This window comes from Brassica oleracea, chromosome C4, assembly GCF_000695525.1.
Source record: "Brassica oleracea var. oleracea cultivar TO1000 chromosome C4, BOL, whole genome shotgun sequence".
Lineage (NCBI taxonomy): Eukaryota > Viridiplantae > Streptophyta > Magnoliopsida > Brassicales > Brassicaceae > Brassica > Brassica oleracea.
This window is the reverse complement of record NC_027751.1, coordinates 15239615-15266210: the sequence shown is the minus strand read 5'-3', so window position 1 is coordinate 15266210 and position 26596 is coordinate 15239615. Positions and strand designations below refer to the sequence as shown.

At 34.0% G+C, this 26596-nt stretch overlaps 1 protein-coding gene across 1 annotated transcript; it reads left to right on the top strand.

Moving 5' to 3' along the window:
• Positions 1 to 854: 854 nt before the first annotated feature.
• On the top strand, positions 855 to 5193 carry LOC106337168 (cytokinin riboside 5'-monophosphate phosphoribohydrolase LOG1-like). The gene is made up of 7 exons (XM_013776226.1): positions 855 to 1091; positions 2327 to 2424; positions 2577 to 2607; positions 3563 to 3662; positions 4450 to 4520; positions 4618 to 4761; positions 4845 to 5193. Exons 1-7 carry the CDS (start codon positions 987 to 989, stop codon positions 4935 to 4937), a joined length of 642 nt encoding a protein of 213 aa, XP_013631680.1. The 5' UTR covers positions 855 to 986; the 3' UTR covers positions 4938 to 5193.
• The last annotated feature ends 21403 nt before the right edge of the window (positions 5194 to 26596 follow it).

The following is a 26596-nucleotide window of genomic DNA, read 5'->3' as shown; positions in this document are numbered from 1 at the left end:
GTTTCAAATCCTCATTTTGAAAATCATCTACCCTCAAAATAAGGTTCCTTGGTGAAGATCATCTTAGCCTCGTTTGATTGTTAAGCATTAAGCACAGTTATTTTGTTTGTTCTGTTCAATTTGTTGTTCGATTTGATTGTTTGATACTTGAGTCTCCTTCTATCAAAAATTAATATCTTAATTGTTCGCATCAGAAACCAGTCAGTCGCCAATTACGAAACATATGTCATCCACCTTGTCCACACATAGGTACTTTGTGATAATAATAAATACAAATGTGATATTATGAATGTGAACCTTTTATCAAAGACAAGTCAGTACATTGTAATTATTTTATTTATTTTTGTTGAACGGCGTAATTGTATATTCTTTATCTGCATATAACATAACAAATAAAAAAATATTTAGACTATTTCCAATGGCACCACTCAAATTTTCCCTATATAATTTACTATAAAATAGACTATTTTTTAAAAAATAACTCTATTATAAAGTAATTTTTATTCCAACGGTATTTATTTTATAACAGAAATAGTTTATTATAGAGTGAAATATAAAATAATATCATTTTTTATTTTATTTTTGGAATGAAAAAGTGAAGTTCTTCTATATTTAACGAGTTATTCTGTTTTAGATTAAATTATAGAGGAAAAAAACGAAGTGCCATCGTAGGTGGTCTAAGTATTTTTTTTCTTCAAGTATTTTTATCTATTTAAGTATTTATTACGAGAGTGTCAAACTAACGTTTTAGGAAGAAAAAAAATATGTCAAAGTCATGTAGCCAATATTTATTATTAATTTATTTTAAAAGTTTATTTTGAAGATATTACTATTAGGAAGCGTATGAGCTAGGGCATATTACCCCACCCTCTAATTTTCTATATGTATGTACAAAGAACATTCACACCAACACACAACGAGAAAGAGATTCTTCTTTCAATATTTTAAAAACAGAACTGTGTACTGGAAAAAAAAAAGATAAAGAGATGGAAGTTGAACCAAAGTTCAAGAAAATATGTGTGTTTTGTGGAAGTAGTGCTGGTAATAAAACCAGTTACAGAGATGCTGCTATCGAACTCGGAGCCGAACTGGTAAACATTCCAAGTTCTTTCTTTCTTGTTCTCTTCTTCTTTCTTTTCTTTAGAATCTTGTTCTTTATTATTTGCTTTTCTTAGTTCTTCGTTTTGTATATACAAGAAAAGTAGCTTTGAATCTGGAGATTAAACTGTTTATCTTTTTGTCACAGTTTATGAGCAACCGTAAAAAGTCTGTTTTTTCCTCTCTCGGTTTGAAAACCTTTGGAATTCCAAGTTTTTAGGAAGACTCATGTCTCAGATTTTGAAACGGTGGAAACCAAAACCACATGATATTCCTTCTATTTCAGATTTTTCATGACTCATTTTAGTTAACTCTATATTGCTATTAAATTGGCATTTATCAAAACAAACTAAAAGCAAAACAATACAGATAGCTTATACCATTTCTTAATCACCTTGTATTCACTCAAACACACGAACAATACTTGTGTATTTTAGACCATCTTCAACGGTTTATTCTATTTTTTTACCTAAAATAGAGTAATTCTATAATAGAGTTTGAGTTTGCTCCAATGATACTCTATTTTAGAATTAAAAAATATAGCGATAAACAAAAAAAAGTTACTCTATATTTAGAATAAACCTATTTTTCATTCTATTATAGTGAAAAATAGAATAAAATTAGAGCATTTTTACCATAAATTCTATTTTATAGTAAAAAATAGAGTGGGGTTGGAGTCCTTAGCAATGGCAATGGCAGAGAGAAGACTAATGGATCTATATTGATATTGTTTTGAATATCAAACGTTGCATGTCAAATAAATTATAAATTTACATTTACCACCAAAACAAAAAGTTGGGTTTACTCAATAACATGTCTTCACTAAATCTTAGCCATTTAGAGTTAGTTAGTGGAGTCAACTATTCATACTGCCCATTATCTTTCTTTAGATGGTTTTTATTCGGAAGAATATCATCGTCAGTTTGTGCATACTGTGGTCACTGGTAAAAGTATAGTTCCAAAGCTTAGAAAATAAAAAGGGATGACATTCAAAATTATTTTAGTTGAATTGTGATTGAAACGCTCATACTTTTTTACCATCTTTTTCATGTACTTTCATAAGTACTCTTACCAAAAATGTGATTATGGAGTTTCCGCATATAAAGTTTTTTCTACAATATCTTTATCCACTGTTACGTGTGTGATTTTTTCTCTCTTTTATCGGCAGTTGTAGTATTTACTAGTTAGCTATGACAACAACTACTAAAACCAAATGTTTATTTCCTAGGTATCGAAAAATATCGATCTTGTCTATGGTGGAGGGAGCATTGGTTTAATGGGTTTGATTTCTCAAGCTGTTTACAATGGAGGTCGCCATGTCATCGGGTTAGCTTTCTACATTTTTTTTGTTTCAGTTTTCTCCAGTCATTAAAGTTTAAAATGTAACAATTATTAAAAGATATAATCTTCATACGTGTAGTAGTCTTTGTGACGTTTATTTTTTTAAACTAACTGTTTTGTCTTGTTACTGTCTACAGGGTTATCCCCAAGACAATAATGCCAAAAGAGGTACGTCCGAAATATAACTCCAAAATAATATTATTGGTTTTGCCACTTTTCATACAAAAATAAAGAATTTCGACAAATTGGTGGTAGATAATAGAATATATACATCAACCTCAGAAATGTTATCTTTAGACATGTATCGCATATTTGTCTTATATCATAGAGGGTTTCAATTGAGGCAAAATGCCCCCAATTTATTGGGCAGTGATATTTTCATATTTCCTTTATCTTTTATTTTTGTTAAAAAACAGTTTTCAAGTGTAGTTAATTACTTATTTTAGAGCTTTTGAGTTATTTAAAACAATAAAATTAATGTCACCAATATGTTGCCCAAAATATGATTAGCTTTCTACGAAAGGGGTCAAAGTGATAAATATAAGACAACCATCTCGAAAGACTAAATCATCATTACACGTATCGTTTCTCACAATGTAATTGGCTAAAGGCATCTCCGGTGGTTGCTCTATAATTTTCATTAAAATAAAATAATTCTAATATAAAGTTAGTTTTGCTCCAATGTTTAAATCTATAATAGAGTTACTCTATAATAGAGTTACTCTATAATAGAGTGGAATATAGAGTAATGTTGTTTTTTTACACTGTATTTGGAATAGAAAAACAACATTCCTCTATATTCCACTTAACCATCAGAACAAAACCAATTCTATAATAGAGTTACTTTATTTTAGTGGAAATTATATAGGAACATAATTGGAGATGGTCTAACATATGATTGCATATAGCTAAAATTGGATTTGTAAATTACAGTCGAATAATTTATCAGATTCACAAATTGCAAAATAAAATTTTGTGGGAGGATATGGATACCATAAAACAAGTGGTGTGAGTGTGTAAGACTTTTTGTCATTTTGTTTTGGAATATACATAAGACACACACAAGTGGTGCTGGATGGCTATAACAATAATAATAATTTGTAAATTGTATATGTGAATAAAGATAACAGGAGAGACAGTGGGAGAAGTGAAGGCAGTAGCAGACATGCACCAAAGGAAAGCTGAAATGGCTAGGCACTCTGATGCTTTTATTGCTTTGCCTGGTTGGTTCCTTTCTTTTTCTTATCCACATTTTTAATGTATTATTGTTTTGATTAGCAATATTGTACTGGCAGACCGTCTGCCATCTCTTGTGTTACCATTCGGTAACATGGTAAAATGATGGTGCCAACATGCAAATTTAATTATTAACATGAAAAATTGCCAAAAATATCACATTCATAGTACCACTTTTCATGTTTATACTGACCATTTTTACTATTACTTTTAATGAAGGGTGAAAAAATATTTATAACCTTAGAGTTAATTAATCTAGACTTCGGGTTTAGAGTTGAGAGGTGGGGTAAGATTTTTAGAATGTGATATTTAGGATTATAATAAATATATAAAAAATACTTAAAAAATATAAAAAAAATTCAAAATAGTTTCAAAAGAAATTTTGAAAAAAAATTCAAAAAAAAAATCAAAAAAAAAGTTATAAAAAATTTGAATTTGAAAAAGTATAATTCGAAAACATTTTTAAAAAATATTTTTATTATTTATTATTTTTGTTTTATTTATTTATTTAAAAAATTATTTATTATATATATAGAACAAATGTATAAGAGTATTTCACCACTCAATGAAGAAAGTATTTTTGAAAATGTCTTTTTAATGGTGATAAATGTGAATAATGATACCAAAAGAGTGGTAAACATAAAAATTATCTCATTAACATCACGTTTACTACAATTTCTTACCGTTTTTTACGTTGTTCTAACGAAACCCCTAATCTCTATCTAAATTTGGATTAGTAAATGAGAACTAATGGAAGATACTATATATACGTAGGTGGATATGGTACACTTGAAGAGCTTCTTGAAGTAATCACTTGGGCACAGCTTGGAATCCATGATAAACCAGTAATCATTTCGCCTCCATTTATATTACATTGTTTATAAAAATTCATAATTAATGAATTATATCTAATGATTGTATAATTTAAAAACGAATGCGAAGGTGGGACTATTGAATGTGGAAGGATACTACAATTCATTGTTATCATTCATAGACAAAGCAGTGGAAGAAGGTTTCATTACACCAACTGCTCGTCATATCATTGTTTCTGCTCCTTCTGCAAAAGACCTTGTCAAGAAACTTGAGGTTATTTTCTCCTTTTAATTTATTTACGACTATATTTAATTAAAATTTGTTTCTAACTGTTTCTTTTTTGGTTCAAAATATAGGAATATGTACCAAGGCATGAGAAGGTCGCCTCAAAGAAAAGTTGGGAGATGGAGCAAATTGGGCAGAGTCCCACTTGTCAAATCTCAAGATGAAGATGGACTAACTAATATTCTTAATTAGGATAAGCCCCATTGAATGTTTCTCCAGATTGGGTTCCTTTTTATTGATTTTAAGCTTGGTCCCAGCAACCGGAAAACATAAGTTGACTTTTCTTTCTGTAGTTGCTTCTGTTGTTTCATGTATTTTTAGGCTTTTATTTTGAAAAGAAAAGACCAATTTTTTTTTTTGTATTTTGTAATATGCTTCCACGCACAACTCAATTGTTGGGGTTTATTTTTTTTTGTTGTTGACGAGTTTAAGTTGATCTTTTTCTAATCTTTGGAGTTACTAGATAATAACCCGGGCTACGCCGCGGAATCTTCCTTAATGATTATAGTTTAACTAGATGTCTTCCTAAAAAAATTTAAAATATTTTTTAACAGATAAATATAAATTATATTTTAAAATAAAATTTTATTAATATTGTAAATTTTTTTTTCCGTATCAATATTTTAATATAAATTTGATTTAATTAAATATAAAAATTATATTTAAGAAAATGCATGTATATATTTGAAATTATAATCTTAGATAGGTTTTTCTATCTATTTATTTTAATTAAATATATTAAATAAATTTGTAAAAATTGCATAATTACCAAAGATTAAAATTAGACAATATTTATAAAATTTGTAGATATATATATAAATAATGATTTTACGATTAAAATTTTATAATTTTCTAAAAAATTGCATACATTTTTGAAAATTTTAGTAATATAATTTTATAATTTAAAAATATATACTTAAATTATATTTCTAAATTTATAATGACATATTTGAATATATTTATTTTAATGATGATTTATGAGTTATTTCTATATTCTAAAAAAATTTCAAAAAATATAAATTGACATTAAATGTAATATATGAGTTATTATCATATTTTAAAAAATTTACCAAAAATATAAATTAACATTAAATGCAACTATCCATGTCATATTAAGCTATAAGACATGTCATAAATTTCATTAGCCATGTCATATTTGTTTTATGAAATTGATTGTAGAAAGAACATGTGGCAAAATCACTTCGCAAATATAGTCTAGGGGATATGATGAAATCAAGTTTTATTGTGTAAGTAAATAATTTTATTAATACCATTCATAATTTTTGTACTTCGAACTGATAATCTAAACATATATTACACATTGCTAAGAATTAGAAATAGCGTTAACAAAAGTTGAAGTGATCTAAAGGATCACCTGCTCTACGTGTTGGTTTACTAATAGGCCTGGAACTTTTATCCGAGATCCGGATTCGATCCGTGATCCGATCCGGATCCGATTCGAAAATCCGGATATCCGGAGAGGCCGAATCCGGATCCGGATAGTAAAATGTTGGATCTGTCAAAGCCGAATCTGGATCCGGATATCTTGATTTTTTAGTCCGGATATCCGGATCCGTAAATTTTATTAATAACTATTTCAAAAATAGTAATATCTATATATAAAAACTAATTTTATTTAATATATTTTCATTTTTATAATAGTATATATAAATTTAATGTAAATTTTGTAATATTATGCATAGAAATAATTAAAAACCTTATATATATTTTTATTTTTGAATTATTGTTAATATTTTATATATATTAATATTATTTTTTATTTATTTTAAGAATCCAAATCCGGATCCGGATATCCGCCGGATATTATAATTTTTAGAAGGATATCCGACACCCGGATATCCGCGAACCCCGGATCCGGATAAGGATAGTAAAATTATGGATCCGCCGGATAAGGATCCGGATCCGGATACCCGATCCGTCCCAGGCCTATGGTTTAGTATATGAAAATTATTTTAAGTAAAGATTTCATTTTTTTTTTGTCATGTATTCAAATTTGGATACTTCTCCTCCTTGCCGCGTATCTTTGTCTAGTCAATAAATTGATAAAACATTGAACTCTTTATTTTTATTTCAAACAAACTGATCAAAGATAAAACTCTATTATATGTATATTCTCTTTGAATTTTATATATTAATATATATTACATTTTATGTTAATTTTGATGTCTTTTTATGTTTCTCATATTTTAGAATTTATTTACTTTTTGTCAACTTAGTTAATTATATTATGAAGAATGAAGCAAAATATAATATTTATTCTATAGAAGAACTTATCCATATCTATCTCACTTGCCGTGAAGATTATACTTGAATCCCTAATCAATGCCAAGAAAATGAAGAGAAATTAACCTTTTTTTTTCATTACTACTCATTTTTCCACTTTCCTAATGCTTATGAGAATAATTTGGAGTTTTATACTTAATTGGCTGCCACAAAAGCGAAAATCTCTTATGTTAGCTTTGTGTATATGAGACTAAACAAAAATAAGTTCCACCATGACATAATATATGAAAGATTTAATCAAATAGCAAGAAGAATTGATTTATGTATTTTAAGACGTTAGACAAGATTTTATTCAGTTAAAAAACATTAAACAATGCTAATTTATTTAGTGTAAAGCTACTTATAATCCCGCAACATAAAACCAAATATACACTTATATATCTATAATATATAAGAATTACATAGCCACAAAAAATTGCATAACCCAAATAACAAACTATTACTTATTCAAAAAAAGCTTGAGAAGATTACCGCTGTTTTGTTGACTTACACCTAAATGTTTTGAGAAATTGATATTCATATGCATATGTGAACAAACATATATTAAAGCAAGTAGAGAATCTAAATAATAATCAAAGAAAATGTGTTCATATCCATAAAACCATAAATGCATATTAATATATGATCAAATCAAACATAAGGTTACCAACCTGATTGTAATTTTGGACTCTGGAATTATGCAGGAGCTCATGGTAGAGATAAGAGAAGACAACAAAACTGAAAAAAAATCATTGGATACAAGCTGTCTCGAGAATCTCTTGAGAATATGAGTATTTTTAGACCTCACCTCCTTCAACGTACCTACAAGATGTCGTTTATAAGTATTTTTCTTCTTAATTCATTCATGATAATCTCAAGAGGGCTTGTGAATGCATCGCTGAAGAAGAGATGTTGTTAAATCATGTTGTTTCATTCGCAAAGAGAATCCTTTGTTTTGGAAGGCGGAGAAATGAGTGTTCTTGTAACATTCTTCCAAATACGCTTGGCTTTGGGATTCTGACTTTTACTCTCTCGGCCATTTTATACCTCAAAAATGGAAGATTGGTCGAGCATCTACTTGGTGCTCGAATCGCGGGCGATAAAGATCAATCGAGAAGTTGTGAAGTACGAGGTAGTCTAAGAATTGATCGTGGGTGAACCATGAGTCGAATATGTCACTCGAGCATGGTTAGACAATGTGATAGATTGATCTGATGAACGTTTTGGAAGCACGACATTTTAGAAGCTCGACGTTTTAGAAGAATGACGTTTCTTCAACATGAAGTTTTCTACAAAATTCCGTAACGCTAATATATTATGTTGGAAAAATAATATGTTGGAAGCTTAAGTAGGACGGGAAGTAAGCACGACGGAATCGAAGCACGACGGGAAAACCCGAAATTGGACGAAAACCCTAATTTCGGTATTATGCAAGTTTTCGATGAAGCCGAAGGATCGGAAAATATTTACCGCCAATGTCAGAATTCAGATTGGAGTTTATTAAAAAATTTCAGCTCATTAGAACGGGAGTAGCAAAATATTCGGGATTGATCGAGGGTCGAGAATATGCCGGAAGGACCGAAATCAGATAAATAAACCGAGAAGCTCGAGGTGGCTTGATCTATGGGATAAGAACGTGGTGGCAACCATTAAACCAGCTAAGTGTCTTCAGAAGCTCGAGGTGTCGCCATACATGGAAGCAGCACATGCAGCTTGACATGTGGAAGCACGAGATGTCGCGTTGCATGCAACCGAAGCATGTTGATCGACATGTAGGGAGCCGTGCATCGCATCGCATGCATTCCAGCCATACAGCAAGCCATCTGGACGTGGAGGTGTCTTATTACATGTGACTGATACATGCATGAGGGCATGTGTACGCCCGTGTGTCGCCGCGCATGCAACCGGAAGCATGCGGGCTGACACACAGTCGCCGGTGTGGCTCGATATTACTGGTCGGTGGTTTCTATAAATACTCAGCCCCTCCCTTCAGTTTCAGACATCCCATTCCACACCAAGGCAAGCATAAAACGTGTCTAGAGAGAGATAGAGAGAGAGAAAGTGGTCGATTTAAGAGTATGGTCGATTCTGAAGACCAATACTCTACCGAGAAGGTTAGTTCTGTCCAATCGGCGATTCTATACGATTGTGAGGCGGAAGCTCTGTCCAAATCAATCCGTCCAAGCTAGTCAGTATCTTATATGGTCAAGAGGAGGTGCTGTCCTGAGAGAGATCAGTTCGACGGGTTCAGATCAGTCAAAGTTCTGAAGTTCGATACTCCTCCGGGAAGTCCGAAAAACTGTCCAGAAGCTAAAGAAGATTCTGTCCGAGTTCAGATCAGTCCGCCCAGGCCTGTCTGTTTCTACATGATCAAGCCGAGGTTCTGTCCAAGTCGAGATCAGTTCAGTCCAGTCTAGTCAAGTCGTCCCTAGGGTTTTGGCCAAGTCCTCTCCGATCAACCAACTGCTTCTCGCCTAGAACACTGTGAGTTGGTTTGTTTGAATTCCACTTGGAATTTAGGGTAGATCGAGTCTGCATATAAATTAGAATGATCATGTTACTGGGTGATAGAGTCCTTAGGGTTATTGTATTTATGGAGCCGGACTCAGTTTAGCAAGGGCTAAGCTGAGATGAAAGGAATTAAGACTGATTTAATAACCTGGCTAGGACTAGGGCAAGGTTGCATCATGTTTTCTATTATTGCGTGTTGATATGGTTGAGTGCAGGTACCCGTTATCTCTAAAGATAGTTTCATAGCAGAAGGCTAACTATCCGGGTAACAGTTTGATTAAGTAGATTGCTTGTTAGAGTAGTTAAATGCTTGCTTGTTTAATTAATCTTGTTGATTAAGGTTAGTCAGCTCTTGGTAAGGGAGCGACTAACTGGTTGAGTTGCTAGAATTTGGTTATGTGTTAGAATCCTAGTGAGTCAATCATGAGTACGTGTTTAGCCAAAGAATCCTACTTGAATTCTAGAGCCAAGTATTTTCCTTAGGAATTGAGATTAGTAGAGTGTTAGGTAACTCCCAAGTGTGTGAGATAGATTTGAGAACCTCGTGGTGGTTCTGCTCTTGGCAGGTCATTGCTTCCTCAAATTGGTACCACTAAGCCGGCCGTGGTCCGGAAAGTGGTGGGCTCGGTTTAGCTTGGTTGATCACCAAGGCCGAGTGTCACACGTGGATGTGACAGCCCCCGGCAAGTCCGATCGAGGACCGGGGCATGGTGATTCCGATTGAGGACCTTGACCGGGTGATTCCCGAGCGCCTACGCCTGTGTGGTGTAATAGTGAAGGGATTTCCGGTGTCCCTTGTGTGGAGGAAGAATGATTTTGTTGGGCCCAATTAGAGTGTCGTGTAGAGTAGAGGGTTGTGAAACCCTAGAGTGAGTGGTAACACCGAAATACGGTGTTAAGAGTTAGACTCGAGTAATAGTTAATTAGTTTCTGGTTATTGTGAATGGTGTGATTAAATTAAAGATTGGCTATTGACTTGTTATTCATGCAGGTTCCCGTTACTTGAAATTAGATTCATGGTAGGAGGCCTTGTCTAACTTAGTAACAGTGTGATTAGATAATAATTCAGGTTATTGTTTTGTGATTGATTCCTTAGCTTTAGCTTTGATTGCATGCTAAGGATAGATTGATTGTTATTTTGGGTTGTTCGGGTTAGAGTCTAGGTTGCGGGTAGAGGCCGCCAGCTCGCTGAGTAACATTAGGTTACTCATCCCACTTCGTTGTCCTTTTTGCAGGTGGCTTTATTAAGGATGATCGGATAGCTTGGTGCTGGACGTTAGAACCACCGGAATAGATTTTCATGCCTTTTGTGAACGGTATTTTGATATTTGTTGTGGTTACTCGGTTTGGCATTAGGCCATGCGCCGGTCTCGGATTATTTTAATGTATGGATATTTCTTGAATCAATGTATTTTGATATTTGTTGTGGTTACTCGGTTTGGTATCATGAGTACTCTGATATTTGACTAGTCCGGTCTAACACAACATTAGGTCTCGGTACGGGTTGAAAAGCCTTAGGCCTCGATCTAACGGAAAACGCAAACTCTTGGTATGGGTTGCAAAGCCTTAAGCCTTGATTTAGCGGGACGATTTAGTGGATGAACTGGTCTAAGTCATGGAGCAAGTTTTGTGACTCTGGCCGGATCGTCCCTAGCCCGTCACGTAGCTCTTCCGGACCATGGTGTTGGGTTGGACGGTCAGTCATGTTCTTGTTTGATTTTTGGCTGGCCAGTTGGCCTTTCATCTCCAACCCTTGGTGTGGGTCGTCTGTCAGTCATGTTCTTGTTTGATTGTTGGCTGGTGGTTCGACCTATGTCTAGGACGGTTCGGAGGTGTTAAACAGACGAAGAAGAATATGAGCTAGGGCTAGAGCTCCATGATGCTCACATGAAGAAGAAGAAGAATCTCGGATCAGGACATGGATTTAACTCTCTATCACTTCTCTTTCTCGCGAACCATAACCTAAAACATCGACAATGGGGTTAACAGAGAAAAAAGTAAAGTATTTTGCTCGGCAAACAAAAGAAAAAACGTAACAGTACATAAATGATGTGTAGAAACGAAATAAGTCGATTGGTTCTTCAAGTTTTTTCAGTTAATGACATGTCAACCTCTTAAGACTCTAAAAGTCTGATGTGTCAACACCAGGAGAGAACCTATTGTGTTGATTTGTTTTGTCTGAACTTGTAATTATAGTCGATGTTGATTTAGAGTGTGGCTGGTTTCTCCGCTGCCACCCGCAAACGCAACTTTTGCGGTAGGTAGCGATTGTTGGCGTTTTGCAACAATCCCTCAAACCTCTCTAAACCTCCTAAATTCAAAAGCTGGTTCCAACTAGCGTTTGCGGTTGCGGAAGGATAATTTTTTTTTAAAACAATATTAATACAAAAATAAAAATATTCAATAAAAATTTTAAACTGGAATTATAAAAATACTAAAATATATCTATTACATTTTAATTAATATTATAAAATTCAAAATTAAAATATTTTCTATATTTTTTTAAAATTTAAAACTATAAATTTCTAAATATAATTTTTATATTTATTATAATATTATAATTTTTGCTATTTTATAATTATATAAAATGTAAATATTGTTAATATATTATTTAACCGCTGCTGCATTTGGTAGTTAACCAGTCATAAGTATTCCGAAAACGTACCCATTTCTAACCCTAAAACCAGTCGTACAAATCTCTTAAAACCGCTAGAAACCGTCACCATCTGCATCCGCAAACTCCTGCAACCGCAACCGTTGTGTTTGAACCAGTCAGACCCTTAGTATGGAGGCCATCACAAGCGACCACCGCCTTGAAGCCCACTCCAAATTTAATATGTTAGGGTCTAAATTTTACTAATATACCTTTTATTTTCATTAAGATGCTTGCTTCAGAAAAAAAAAAAGATATTTGTTTAAAATGTATATATTGTGCTTTATGCATTTTTATTAGGAACTAATGATAAAAATAAATTAAAACTTGTATTTTGTCGAATTTTTATTGATGTAAAATTGAGGAAAATAGATAATCACAAAAAATGCATTTATATTCAAATTTAATATGTTTTCGTATGAAAACTTTAAAACGCACATCTTTTTGAACCATATGAAGTATAATATTCGGTCTAAATGTTAATCTAAGTTATTTCAATTCTGTAATAGTTTATTAAAAAAAATTTGCAAATTGAAAATTTTATTTTTAATAATGTTTTATGCTATATTAAAATTAATAATTATATGACCTAATTTTTGTTTACCAAGGGCATCAATGGTAATGAGCCGACTCTGATTATAGTGGATGATTGGCTGAAAATTTAGCTGTAAAATTTGTATTTTAAGTGAATTGGTTGTGATTTGAAGATTTATTTGTATAGATTTTTGTTGTAGTTATTTTTATTGTAATTATAAGTTTTTGGCTGTAAATATTTTTAAATAAATTAGTATTAGCTCGACTATAAAATATGTATTGTGTATAAGGTATAGTAGGATACAATTTGATAGATTTGTGACATTTTGGATGGATAATCTCAGAGATCCAAATTATGAACGAATGTACGGTTCTTGCTTTAAATTTTAAATCTAATAAACTAATGCTTCATCCAGTCAATATATATAGGGTTGCTATGTAAAAAAAAAAAAATATATATATATATATATATAACTACTATAGTTTATAGAGCTTTCTTAATAAATTCGCACCATAGTATAACAATGTAAAACTAAAGTTGTACTAACATTACGTGCATATGTCCGTAAGACAACAGTCAAATTATAACCCTTTTGATGTATTGTGTCTTTTCTTGGTCTTAAACATTTACTAGAGTTGGACCCGCATATTCTTGTGAGTTTTGTATTAATTTAGTGAAAATATAAATTATATAAAAATAAATAGTTGTGTAATTTGAATACCGTAGAACTAAAAATTATTTTTGGTTGTAAATATTTTAAAATAAATTAGTATTAGCTCGACTATAAAATATGTATTGTGTATAAGGCATATATAGGATGATACAATTTGATTGATTTGTGACATTTTGGATGGACAATATCAGAGATACAAATTATGAACGAATGTACAGTTTTTGCTTTAAATATTAAATCTAATAAACTAATGCTTCATCCAGTCAATATATATAGGGTTGCTATGTAAAAAAAAAAAAATATATATATATATATATATAACTACTATAGTTTATAGAGCTTTCTTAATAAATTCGCACCATAGTATAACCTATATTTTAGAGAACTTTCCTTAATAAATTCACACTCATAGTATAACAATGTAAAACTAAAATTGTACTAACATTACGTGCATATGTCCGTAAGACAACAGTTAAATTATAACATTATGATGTATTGTGTCTTTTCTTGGTCTTAAACATTTACTAGAGTTGGACCCGCTCATTCTTGTGAATTTTGTCTTAATTTAGTGAAAATATAAATTATATAAAAATAAATAGTTGTGTAATTTGAATAACGTAGAACTAAAAATTATTTTTGGAGCATTTTGTTGTTTTTATATTTATATTTGCATAAATTTTTATAAATATTTTTTAATGTTTGGTGATACATAGTTATTAATTAATATTAGATATACATATTGTGATTTAATTTCAATGAAATAAACATAGAGGAACAAAGTATATGAATTTAATAAGACTAAACAAAATTTTAAAGATATTTATACTGCACTTCTATACGTTTTAGTTTAATAATTTTTTTAAAAATTGTAGTAATAGAATAAGCATCTGAATCGTGTATATATTTATAATAAATAAACTATCAAATATAACCAATGTATTTGAGAACCAAATTAAACAACAATTAATAAACTATTTTCATTAAATATGGTTAATAGCGGAGGTTGTTATAATTTAACTGTTTTAAATAAAATTTGAATGATATTTTGAAATGCATAATGATCTTTCACTCACTTATTTATAGGAAGTATGTTAAGAATAATTAGATTTGTTAGATTACTAATTAAATGGTCTAACTATGACTTTATATAGTAGATTTTTAAAATGACCATATTTTAATAGAGTAGATGCTTAGATATTTTCAATAAATTTATCTTGTATTTGGAGACTAATGTATTGTGTATAAGATGTAGTAGAATACAATTTCTTCTTCTTTTTTTTTGATCAAATAGTAGGATACAATTTCATATTGTGACATTTTGGATGGAAATCTCAGAACTACAGATCATGAACGAATGTACGGTTTTTGCATTAAATTTTAAATCTAATCCCCTATATATTAATAGAGAAATATTAAAAAAGTTATAACATGTAGTTTGCACTAATTAAAAAAGTGTCATGCTGAGTTGTCACATAATTGAAATTCCAATTTTGTTTACGTTGCGGCTTGGGAATCAATTGAGAATTTTGTTAGTCCAAAATTAAATTTCTAAGAAATTTTATATTATATAGTATATCTCTTATGGACCATTCATTTATCAAATTGAAACTACTATATATTCTTTCCTTAAATAAAACCTACGGAATTACCTAATGTTTTTAAGATATATAAGGCAATTAATGATTTTAAATAATAAAGATTTGCTAACAATCTGTATATTTACTATCATTTTTGTTTAATTATTTATTATTAAAATAAATTACACTATTACATTAATCATATAATAAAAATTAAGATTTTTGTATATATTATATTTTAAATTTTTCAAAACGAGTATAAATTACTAAAACTGTTAAAAGTCTCACATACACTTTTTTATCAAGGTTTAATTTTTTTCTATAATAAGATACAAAGATTATAAAATCATATGAATAAATAATTGTATTTCTAAATATTTAAAGATCACTTGCACCACAATAAGATATTAAATTACTAAAAGTCTTAAAAGTCTCACATAAATTTTTGTGATCAAGGTTTAAATTTTTTTCTATAATAAGATACAATGATTATAAATCATATGAATAAATATATATTTTTCATATTTTTTATATTAAACTATACAATATGAATATACATACTTATATTTTGATATCTACGTTGAACATATATTGAAAAGTTAATATTTTAATTTTAAAATCTTCATTGTTTTTTTTAAATGAATATAAATTATTGAAACCACTAACATTCCACATTAAAAAAAAAATCGTTGGTGTAAAATTTTGTTACACAAATATTGAAAAAAATAATAAAACCATATGAGTAGAAACCACATTTAATAAATATCCTTGTTAAAAGTATACTATATATCTATGTTAATATCATTTAAATTTAATTATATATTATATACGATAAATAAAATTGATTGTTTTGATTTATTTACCTTAAAATAATTGCGAATACACCAGAGCGGTCGTTTGATTTATATGTGCACGCCAATTTATTACATAATAGTAACTGATTTCTTAGTTATTTAATATATAATTATTATTTTATTATTTCATAATATGAAAAAAAACATTAAAAATGAATAAATATAAAATATTTATCCTGCACAAGGCGCAGATCTTAATCTAAGTACGTATCTCTTTAATAATTTTAAATCTTAAACATTTTCTAAATCTCAGGCCAAAAAAAATAACGAAATGAGAATAAACTCAAAAATCAATCTTTATATCGAGCAATAACCAAAATGAAAAAAAACGACACAAAAATGAGAAAAATATTGAAGATATATAAGATTGGCACGTGAACATAAACTTCTCATAACCATAATTAACTTTATATGATATAAAACCGAACTGGCATAGTTTCATTGTAATCAAATAGTATGCCTGAGATTATTCGGCCTAAACGTTAAGTTCTTATGCAATAAGTGATTTTTTGACCTAAAATATTTTAAAAAATGAGATAAGCTCATAAGTAAAAAAATTATGTAATTAACAAAAAAAAATAAAAAAAATTGTTTAATGGCCAAAAATATTAATTCGATCAAAAATATAAATTTAATTTTTCATAAGATATTTCTTAAATAATTTTCATATAAAGTCATTATGCGCAAGGCGCAGTTCTTATCCTAGTAAACTAATGCTTCATCCAATCAATATATATAGGGTTGCTATGTAAAGATAAATAAGTATATATATATATATATATATATATATATATATATATATATATATATATATATATCTACTATAGTTTATAGAACTTTCTTAACCAGTTCACATTCATAGTTTAACAATGTAAAACTAAAAGTTGTACTAACATAACGTGCATCTGTCCCTAAGATTCACGGTTAAATTATAACCAATTTTGATGTATTGTGTTTTTCTTGGTCTTAAACACTTATGCTTAGCTATTTTCAATCATTTTATCTTGTATTTGGAGTCTTAGCATATAACAGGTTGTGGAGCGGTTTCACCCAAAAATCAGAGAAATTGAAGTGGTTCAACATCAGAAATCATCAAAGGACGTGTAGTGTGAACCTGTAGAGAGGGTGTGTTATGGGTGTGGGTTGCGGTTAAGTTTTAATTGTAGAAGTGGGTCGGCCCAAGTTTTTATTTGCGGTTTGCATACCTAGTGGAGAGATAAATAATCGATTTCACTTTTAACCTTTTGACCCATGAACTTAACGTAAATGACCCACAAAACTTAACATGATCGGCTTATGAAAGACGATCCAAAGATTTTTCCACACGTGCGAAACTCGGTGGCTCCGATCTGGCGCGTGAACTTGTTTTTTTTTCGTCGGATTTTGTGAAACAATGTTTTTCACCTCTGTAAATCTCGGTTCTTTTACCCTTTGTTTGGCGCCAAAAACTTGTTCATACAACGGTCAGTGATTATACTAATAAAATAAGTTGTAGAAGGGCTTAATTGATAACTGTGAGAAATAATCAAGTCTGGTGGATAATATAAAGAAATCCTAGTACAAGAACAGCTGGTCGGCGAAATGCATCCACCAGATCTGAATATGTTGGAAACTAATAGTGGTTTGCGCGACTCTAATAGAAGTTTTAGTGGTAAAGCTCAGGCGACCAGTAGCAACAGCACCTTAGGTACACGGTTATCTCCCTTCGACATAACCAAATGTCTTTGTTTTTGATTGTTCTAATTTAATTTTACTTTTTTGTTGGGGTATAGGAATCTCAACTTCACAGATTGTTGTTATGGCTGGTCGGTGGATAATGTATGATAATGGTGTTTGGGATTTCAAGATAGACAATGATAGAATGGATAGAGCGGTTGACTGCTCTACAATCAAAGGCGTTTGCGGGTTGAAAGATAGTATTCTTGCCGCCTATGGTTTGTTGGGAAGAGAAATAGAGGTTGAAATGTGCTATTGGCTTATTGATGGAGACAGTGAGATGGTTGGTAAAGGGGCGGCACCAGTGGAGATAGCTACGGACACTGATTATAAAATATTCAAGGCTCTTAACCGGACAGACAAATCTTTTAATGTTTTCGTCACATTTAGAAAGATTGTTGGAGGAAAATGATATTTTTAAAGTCTGAACAAGATATTTTCACGCAAACGAATGCAACGGCCGTAATTGTTGATGATGATGAAAATTTAATAAGGCAAGTAGAAGCCATTGAAGCAGTTATTGGATTAAACTTTGAGTCGGCTGAAGTGGGAGGTTCCAAGGATAGTAGAGCAGCTGCATATGCAGTTTGTGGGGTTAATTTGGCTTCAGAGAATATACGTCAACATAGATGTGGAGAACAGATATTAGTGGAGCGGGGAAAAAACAAGCAGGCTAACGTTGAAGCAGCGTCAGGAGATGACATTGAAAATGTAGCTTGTTGCGCAGAAATGGATGCTGACAAGCGAAAGGGTAATGATTATGATGTTGGAGAAGATGAAGATGAAGATGACGGCGACTATGATTATAATTACTGGCAAGAATTTGTTCGAAAAGATTGTGGGACAGACGAAGATGACGATTTCGAAGGATGTTCACCAAAAGGATGGCCTGGTGGACTGTCTGATCGAAACGGTTATGAACGTTCTGGATGGAGGGGTGGTAGAGGTCAATGGTCTGGAAAACCGGCGTCTGGTAGAGGCCAACGATCAAGGGCTACTGGTGGATATTCATCTAGCAAAAATCGAAGCAATAACATAGAGCTTATAGATGATCAAAGAGATTTTTTTTGTACCTCTCGAATCGTTGACGTTGCGTACACCGAAGAAACTGATATCAGCTTAGGCGTTGATGTTGTTCATGCAACTCCAAAAAAAGATAGGAACCAACCAAACCACGAAGAAAATTTTGTTTATCGTCGTTTGAGCGAATCTATCTCTGGAACAGTAAGGTGTGCACTGACCTTTGAAACCGGTACCGCCGAAACTGTCGATGTTGTTGCAGTTACACCACCACAACTAAACAAGATATACAACCGCGTGATCGAAGATGATGATGAGTTTGTTGATCCTCCGCTCACAGAGACTGCAAAAGTGTGGAATTCCACCCGTGCTAGTGATGAAACACATTCAGGTGATAGTGCTGTTAATGTTCTTGTTTCACCACAAAAACAGTACAAAAACAAGACATTTGAAAAAAACACCGGGGAAAGTGATGATGTTGTTCTCGTTACTCCACCGAAGCAATACACCAAACTTAACCGTGTTATCTTAGCTGATGATGAGTTTGTAGATCCTCCTCTCACAAAAATTGCAAAAGTTTGCAATTCCACCAATGCTTGTGATGAAAAACTTTTTGGAGATGAAAAAGAGACCGGGGAAAGTGATGATGTTGTTCTCGTTACTCCACTGAAGCAATACAACAAAAACAATCGTGTTATCGAAGCTGATGATGAGTTTGTTGATCCTCCTATCATCCAAACTACACAGTTCGATGGTGGAGAAGCATTCACTCTAGGAAAACACATTCCATCTACCTCTGTATTCGAAGATGATGATCTGTTTGTTGATCCTCCTTTCACCGAGGGTATAGGAGTTCAGGGTGGAGAGGCTTTCATGAAAGGGATATAAGTTTCGGAAATGTATTAATATGCTGATGTAGTTCCTGTGTGTAATGATATGGAAGGAAGCGGTTTCCAGCCGCAGGATATCGACTAAAATAAGGAGGACTCGGATATATATGTTGGAAGGATGTTTAAGGACAAAGCGCAGTTCAAGTTGACGATGTCGATCTATGCACTCGCGAAGGTGTGCAGGTTTAAATTCCAGCATTGCAAACGCTTCGTTTCGGCTAAATGCGTTGATAAACAGTGTAGTTGGAGGGTAATGGCTAAGCAACTGTGTGATTCTCCTACGTATGTTGTGAAGAAGGCAATTTTGGGACATGTATGCACAGCTGAAGTTCGAGGGCAGTACAAAAAACATGGAACATCTAGAGTGCTTGCAGCTCTTTTGCGGTCAAAATACGAAAGACTCCAAGGTGGACATCGTGCTATGGAACTGCCGGAAATACTGCAAAATGAATTCAAATATACATGCACGTACTGGAAAGCTTGGAAAGCTAGCTATTGCGTCTGCCCAAGGAACAGAGGAGATGTCTTACAAAATACTACCACAGTACTTTCACGTACTGAAGTACGCAAATCCTGGAACAATCACTAATATCAAAACCGAACTTGATAAAGAAGGGAAAACAAGGTTCAAGTATGCATTTATGTCACTGGAGGCTTGTATTGATGGGTGTAAGCATTTGCGGAAAGTCCTTGTGGTGGACGGAACCCACATGTTTGGGAAATACAAAGGAGTTTTGGTTAGTGCTAGCGGGCAAGACGCAGACTGCCGCGCATTCCCTATTGCTTTCGCAGTAGTTGATAGCGAGAACTCGGATTCTTGGAAGTGGTTCTTAAAAAGGTTGTCTACAATTGTAGAAGATTGTTGTGAATTAACAATAATTTCCGACAGATGCGCCACAATATTTGCAGCTAAAGATAGATGGTATCCGCGTGCACACCATGGTATTTGTCTTGAACACCTTAAGCATAACGTGGGGGAAAAGTACAAAGGACTGCAGTAGAAGGATATGGTTGCCAGCGCCGGAGAAGCATTCAAAGTTGCCGAGTTTGAAAAGCTCTATGAGCTAATAAAGCTTACGGGTTGGAGATGTAGGGATTATTTGGAAAAAATCTACCGCAAGTTATGGACACGTTCACATTTCGAAGGAGAACTTGAACGCTTGGGTCTAATATAAAGTTTACACCTATGTTTGTAATAACGTACACCCAGTTCTAATTGACGTACACCTTGTTTGTTAAGGCGTACACGAAGTTGATAATGACATTCAATAAGTTCTACATCTCGTACTCTTATGTTAAAGAGAAACAACCACTACAATCTTCCGAGAAGCTGGCTTTACAACATGTGTGAAATTTTGAGACATAACCAATAAAGCCAGCAGTTCTTGCACAACTCTTCATCATGTACAATGTTATAATGGACTAGAAAGTCACCCAATGGAAATTTTAAGGTCCTACCATATGTATTTAAAAATGGCGCATGGAACAACAACAATCTCGTCTCTAGCTCATCTCCAATCTCAAATAATGCTTCAGATTTAAGGTGAACGCCATTCCCTGCCAACTGCTGAAACACAGTGATTGCTTCCATCTCTTTACCAAGGCACACGTTAAATATGCTCACATCTAAGGTTGATAATACATGCGTAGGAACAATTTGCTCCAAGACAAGGATTCCCTCCTCAACCCCTAAAGTAGTTGCTCGGTGGAGAACTTCATAGTACACCGCGACTATGTTGCCAACATCAACGCACTTAAGGAAGAAGGTTTGAAAATTACCATTTTTTCCGAGCTGGCAGGGGCTTTCGTTTACCATAGGAGTGACGTTGCACCTCTTTAAGATTGATGGATCATGGACTAGTTCGTATCCGCGTATCCCAGCCCGCATGAAAGCTCCAAGGTACAATGCTGATTCCTCTCCAACAAGGCCGATAATTTTAGACATGATTTCAGCAGGAAGATTTGGGAGTTGGGGCCTAGCCATAATATTATTGGAGTGTATTGGAAAGTGAATGTGATGTGCAATGACTGAGTTTGAGTGAGCTTTAGACAGAGTATTGATAAAAAAAACAAATTAAATAGGAAATAAGTACTATTAGCAGTTGAGTGAGTTTATTACAAAAATAATTGTTCCACTAACAATTGAAACCTAACCCAGTACAGGGTACTTAATGGTAGACCTTAAAAGGTTTTGGTTCCACACAATATTACCGTCTTATCAGCTGAAAGGTGTACATATATTATTGAAATGATAAAGTTGGAAGGAAAATAATATTACACATAATTTCAAGATAAGGAAACGACCAAAGTCAATAGGCTTCTAGGACTTGGTCGTAAAATGATAGGCTCTTGCCGAAGTAGTACTTAAAACCGAATAAGCTAGATGTTGAGATAGTTTTTCAAAATAGGAAGACTTCCTATCCGACATGGGTACGACCTCTTCTACCCCATGGAATGTGACTGTCCACTTCGTCTCCACTAATACACAGTGGGTGTCCGATAAAAAGTTCATCACCCGGAAGAGCAGTAATTTTCCTCTGCAGAATGAGAGTTTGGTATATGAAATTTGGGAGAATTATTTTCTTGTCAGCATCAGAAGAACAAGCCATTTCTAGGACTTGGTCATAAACCAAACAACCGAAGTCAATAGGCTTCTTCCTGATGAGTGCGCAGAGAAAGCGAAGACGGTTTTGATCATCGACTCTTCATGAAGACCATGCAGCCAGTTAAGTGAACACAGTTTATAGAGGGAATGATACTATGGGAGGAGATTAGTTAACGAGAATTTGTCCCAGCGAGGACAGCATCCATCTGTCAAGAATTTAATTTCCTCTGAGCGATCATCACCCTCCCAAACGTGAGAGTGTTCGACAAATGGAGTCATAAATAGTTGATTTATCACGACGGGGTCGAAATCAAACCGGCATCCCCTGAGATAGACTTCATCATCGGCACTGTATAGGTTGGAAATGCATTCCCTAACTACTCTTGGACAGAAAGGCCGAACATCCAAACAAGTGTAAATCTACCCAACGTTTTCTACTATTCGACGAGCTTCAGCAACAGCTGGATCATCTAACACTAGATTCCCCTGGTCTAAAAACCCACGTATGCATAGCTCCTGATACTTAGCTTCACGTACATGACGAAGAGACCAGGGGTTTGGTACTGGATCGTTGGAGAGAAAGAACAACTGAGTTGCTTCGAGGCGAGATTGAAAGTCCATTAAAGGATTTGCTTCGCGGCGATGAGGACTTGCGCTTCGAGCATCACGGTTACGGCGCCGGTTCGATTGAGACGATGAAGAGGTCATCGTTGGATTTTTTTTTGGATCTAGAAGATGATAAGTAAAGAAAATAGAGTTTTGTAGAAAGATGAAACGGTCATCTCCACCGTCACGTCACGCCAGTCATTACTATACACGTAAATGCCACTTAATCTCCATTAAAGATAAGAGTTTGGGCCGGTAATTTTAAACGCTTGATTCACAACTTGCCACTTCTTTTACTATTGGGCCAGAAAATTCCACTTTAATGTTGAAGGTTGCTTTAATATTTATAACTGCGTCTCTACTTTCATGTTATCTTTTCCTTCGTAATAATTAGTAGCGTGTCTGTACACATTGGTCTAAGTAATGTATAACGCGTCTGTACACCTTGGTCTAAGTAATGTATACCTACTTGGAGAACGCGTACACCGAGATGATAATTAAGCTACATTTAGTTAGAGAAGGCTTACAATTTAATAGACAACGTCTACGGTTATTTAACCTACCAAGTATTAGCCGGCGTTTATGTTGACGTACACCTTATTGGACAAGTCGTACACTTTCTAGAAATAAAGTTGCACAAGTTCAGTTACAGCATCGCAGAAACAAAGGCATATTTTACAGCATCTGACAAACATTAACACAAATCCAATAGAGCTTGCAGTTCTGGCACGAACCGTCCACCCCAACGTAAAAGTTCCTGCCGTTTTCGCCATGAAAGCATTTTGGGTGCATGATTACATCATCGTCGGGAAATTTGAAGTCTTCATCATATGCGTTAAGCAACGGCGCATGGAACGTTGACAGCAGCCACTGTATCGAATCTCCCATATCTAAAACGGCTTCCGAGCGGAGGTCAGCGTGATGGGCTACGAACAACTGAAACACTTGGCTGGCTTCCTTGTCTCTGCCAAGACACACATTGAAAATGGCCACAGCAAAGGTTGATAATCCATGCGTTGGCACATTAGGTTTCAAAATTTTAATACTCTCCTCAAGTCCTATGCATGTTGCTACATGGAGACCTTCATAGCATATTGCGGTTGTGTTGCCTGCATTAACGCACTTGAGGAAAAACAAGCGAAACTGACCACCTTTGCAGATTTGACTTGTCACATAATGGACCATAAGTGTAATATTGCGCATCTTTAAGACGGACGGTTCGTGGACAAGTGCGTAACCGCGTTTCCCAGCCCGGAGGAAATCACCCAGGTAATAGAATGTCTCCTCTCCAAGAAACGCGATGATTTTACAGATAATTTAGTCGGGGAGATTTGGGAGCACTTGAGCGGCCATAGATTTTTCGAGATTGGGGTCGGTTTTTTAGCTGTCTTGACATGGTAGAACACTGATAATACAAAGTTAAATAGAAGAATTCCAGATAGAAGGCGCGTGAATTAAATGAAAAAGTTATAGTTCCACCAACCTAAATTACATTAAATAAAAAGTAGTTAAATTTAAAAGTTATTGTTATTCTAAGAGTCAATACTCTTTATGAGGGTTAGGTTCGTCGATGATTCTATTTCATAATATATTTATAGAACCTTATTTAGTACATGATTTTAAGTTTTGAAGGTGAATGTGGTTACATAATTATTTGGTTATTACATTGGTTACGATAAGTTTAATTTTTTTCGCGTAACTAAATGGAAATGACATTGACACAACACATTTCTACTTAACTAGACTTACTCTTCTAATTACATTAATGTGTGCAGTTAGATAATTAATAAACAATTACCCCCGTATTAAAGTCCACCTTTATTATAACTCATAAAGGGATGAGAATATCATTAAAATCTGACATCCCCACGACACGTTTCTAAGAACGCAATCATTTTGCTTAATCGTTTAAGTTAACTACAATCGAGAAGTTACAGAGTCGCCACGCCATGACCTACTGTTATTAAGAATTTCTTTTAATTACGACATTTATATATTTGAAAAGGGATCTGATTATTAAATCATTTCATTCTCATCTCCACAAAACATTCCAAATCTAAACATGGTTCTAGACATCAACCAAGGATCCATGAGTATAGCGGAATACGAGGAATTTTTCCTCAGTCATGAGATCGTTAATCAAAAAAATGATCAGTATTTGATACAACTCGCTCGCGACGGATTAGAGGAAGATATCCGTGAGGGTTTGGAGTCAACAGAGTTTGCGACATTTGGAGCACTCTTTCAAGAAGCATCAGAAGTCGAGGAGATACTGGAGATGGAGAAAACTCCACCAACAACACCGCGATGACGTAAGAGGAGGACGATGAGATTCGGGGACCCGGAAGATGAGCACCCTTGGGATAACCCGGAAGAGGAAGAGGAGGAAGGGAGTGAAGAGGATATCGACGACTTGTCTTCTGAAGGAGATACGCGTGTTGACGTCTCCGATGACGACATCATTGACGAGGAGACCGACGAGTAACGGCCTAAAGGCGAACGAGGTTCCTTCTCTGGCGTACCAGGCCCTTTAACTGCCTACAACGCCATGGCCGGTTGTGGTTCCGTCGCTAAATCCTCCGCCGCCGAACAGGTCTCCGTCTCTGGTACCAGCTCCAAGTCCAGCGCTGTACAAGGCTCCGTCTGTGGCTCCAATGTCATGGTCGGAGGTGGTTCCGTCGGTGACTCCTCCTCCGTCTCTGGCTCCAACTCTGCACAAGGCTCCATCTCTCGCTCCAACTAAGTTCCGTCTTAGCACCAACTCTGGCACAGTCTCCGGCGCTGGTAAATAAGATGTCTCTATCGCCGTTTCGTGTTTTTAATATGTTTCCTTCTATTATGAACTAGGTGTACCACTACAAGAAAACGTGAGAGTAACGACTACCATTTACGACTACAAATGTGTAGTCATAAATTAACCTCGATGTTACGTCTATCTTACGACTATGTTAAAGTCCGTCGTAACTTAGACGTAATTTTGCTACTAAAAGGTTTAGTCGTAAATTAGTCGTAAATTAGTCGTAAACTAACTTCGCATTTACGACCACACTTTCAGGTAGTCGTAATGTGGTCGTAAATGTTGGACTAAATTACATCGACAAGCTACCATCTGATTAACGACCAATTTACGAGAAACGTATTTGCACATTCGTGGTTAAGTTAATATCAAACGTAAATATGTTATTTATTATATAATTAATGAAGTTATATATTTATATATATACATATATATATGTTGATGATCCAGGTTGATTATGATGATCCATTCTATCCTCAGTGGTTTCACGAATTGATACAAGGCCTGGTCGCTAAGGTCACCACATCATCTATGTATTTCACACGAGGTTACACTTTTCACACTTACGAATATGGAAGTCGGCGAGCAACAATGAACTATGGAGTATGTGTGAAAGGTGAAACTGATTTCTATGGAATATTACAAGAGATCATCGAAGTGGAGTTCCCCGGCCTGGTGAAGCTGAAATGCGTTCTCTTCAAATGTGACTGGTTTGACCCCACCGTCAATAGAGATGTTCGGTATAGCAAGTTTGGAGTTGTTGATATAAATGCTACATGGAGGTTCAACAAATTTGAACCCTACATATTGGCATCTCAAGCAGACCAAGTTTTTTTCATTTCATACCCGAGGCTCAGAAAATCTGGAATATCTTGGTTAGCCGCTATAAAAGTTACACCTCGGGGCCGAGTCTTGACTGATGAACAACCGCCTTTACAAGAAGATGCCGTAAATGAAGTAGAAGTACCAGAGCAAGCTATAAATGATATCCTACTTGTTGATCCACACAACCAGGGATATGAAGAACTTCCAGACGATGAAACAAAAGAAGCCAACGAAGATGAATTTGAAGAAAACGATGAAGTGGATGATGTTTCTGATGA

Excerpts from the sequence above, each read along its gene's own strand:
- LOC106337168 (XM_013776226.1), top strand. The coding sequence starts at position 987 with ATGGAAGTTGAACCAAAGTTCAAGAAAATATGTGTGTTTTGTGGAAGT. Across the intron at positions 1,092-2,326 it reads TCGAACTCGGAGCCGAACTG|GTATCGAAAAATATCGATCT; the intron begins GTAAACATTCCA and ends TTTATTTCCTAG. Across the intron at positions 2,425-2,576 it reads GGAGGTCGCCATGTCATCGG|GGTTATCCCCAAGACAATAA; the intron begins GTTAGCTTTCTA and ends TACTGTCTACAG.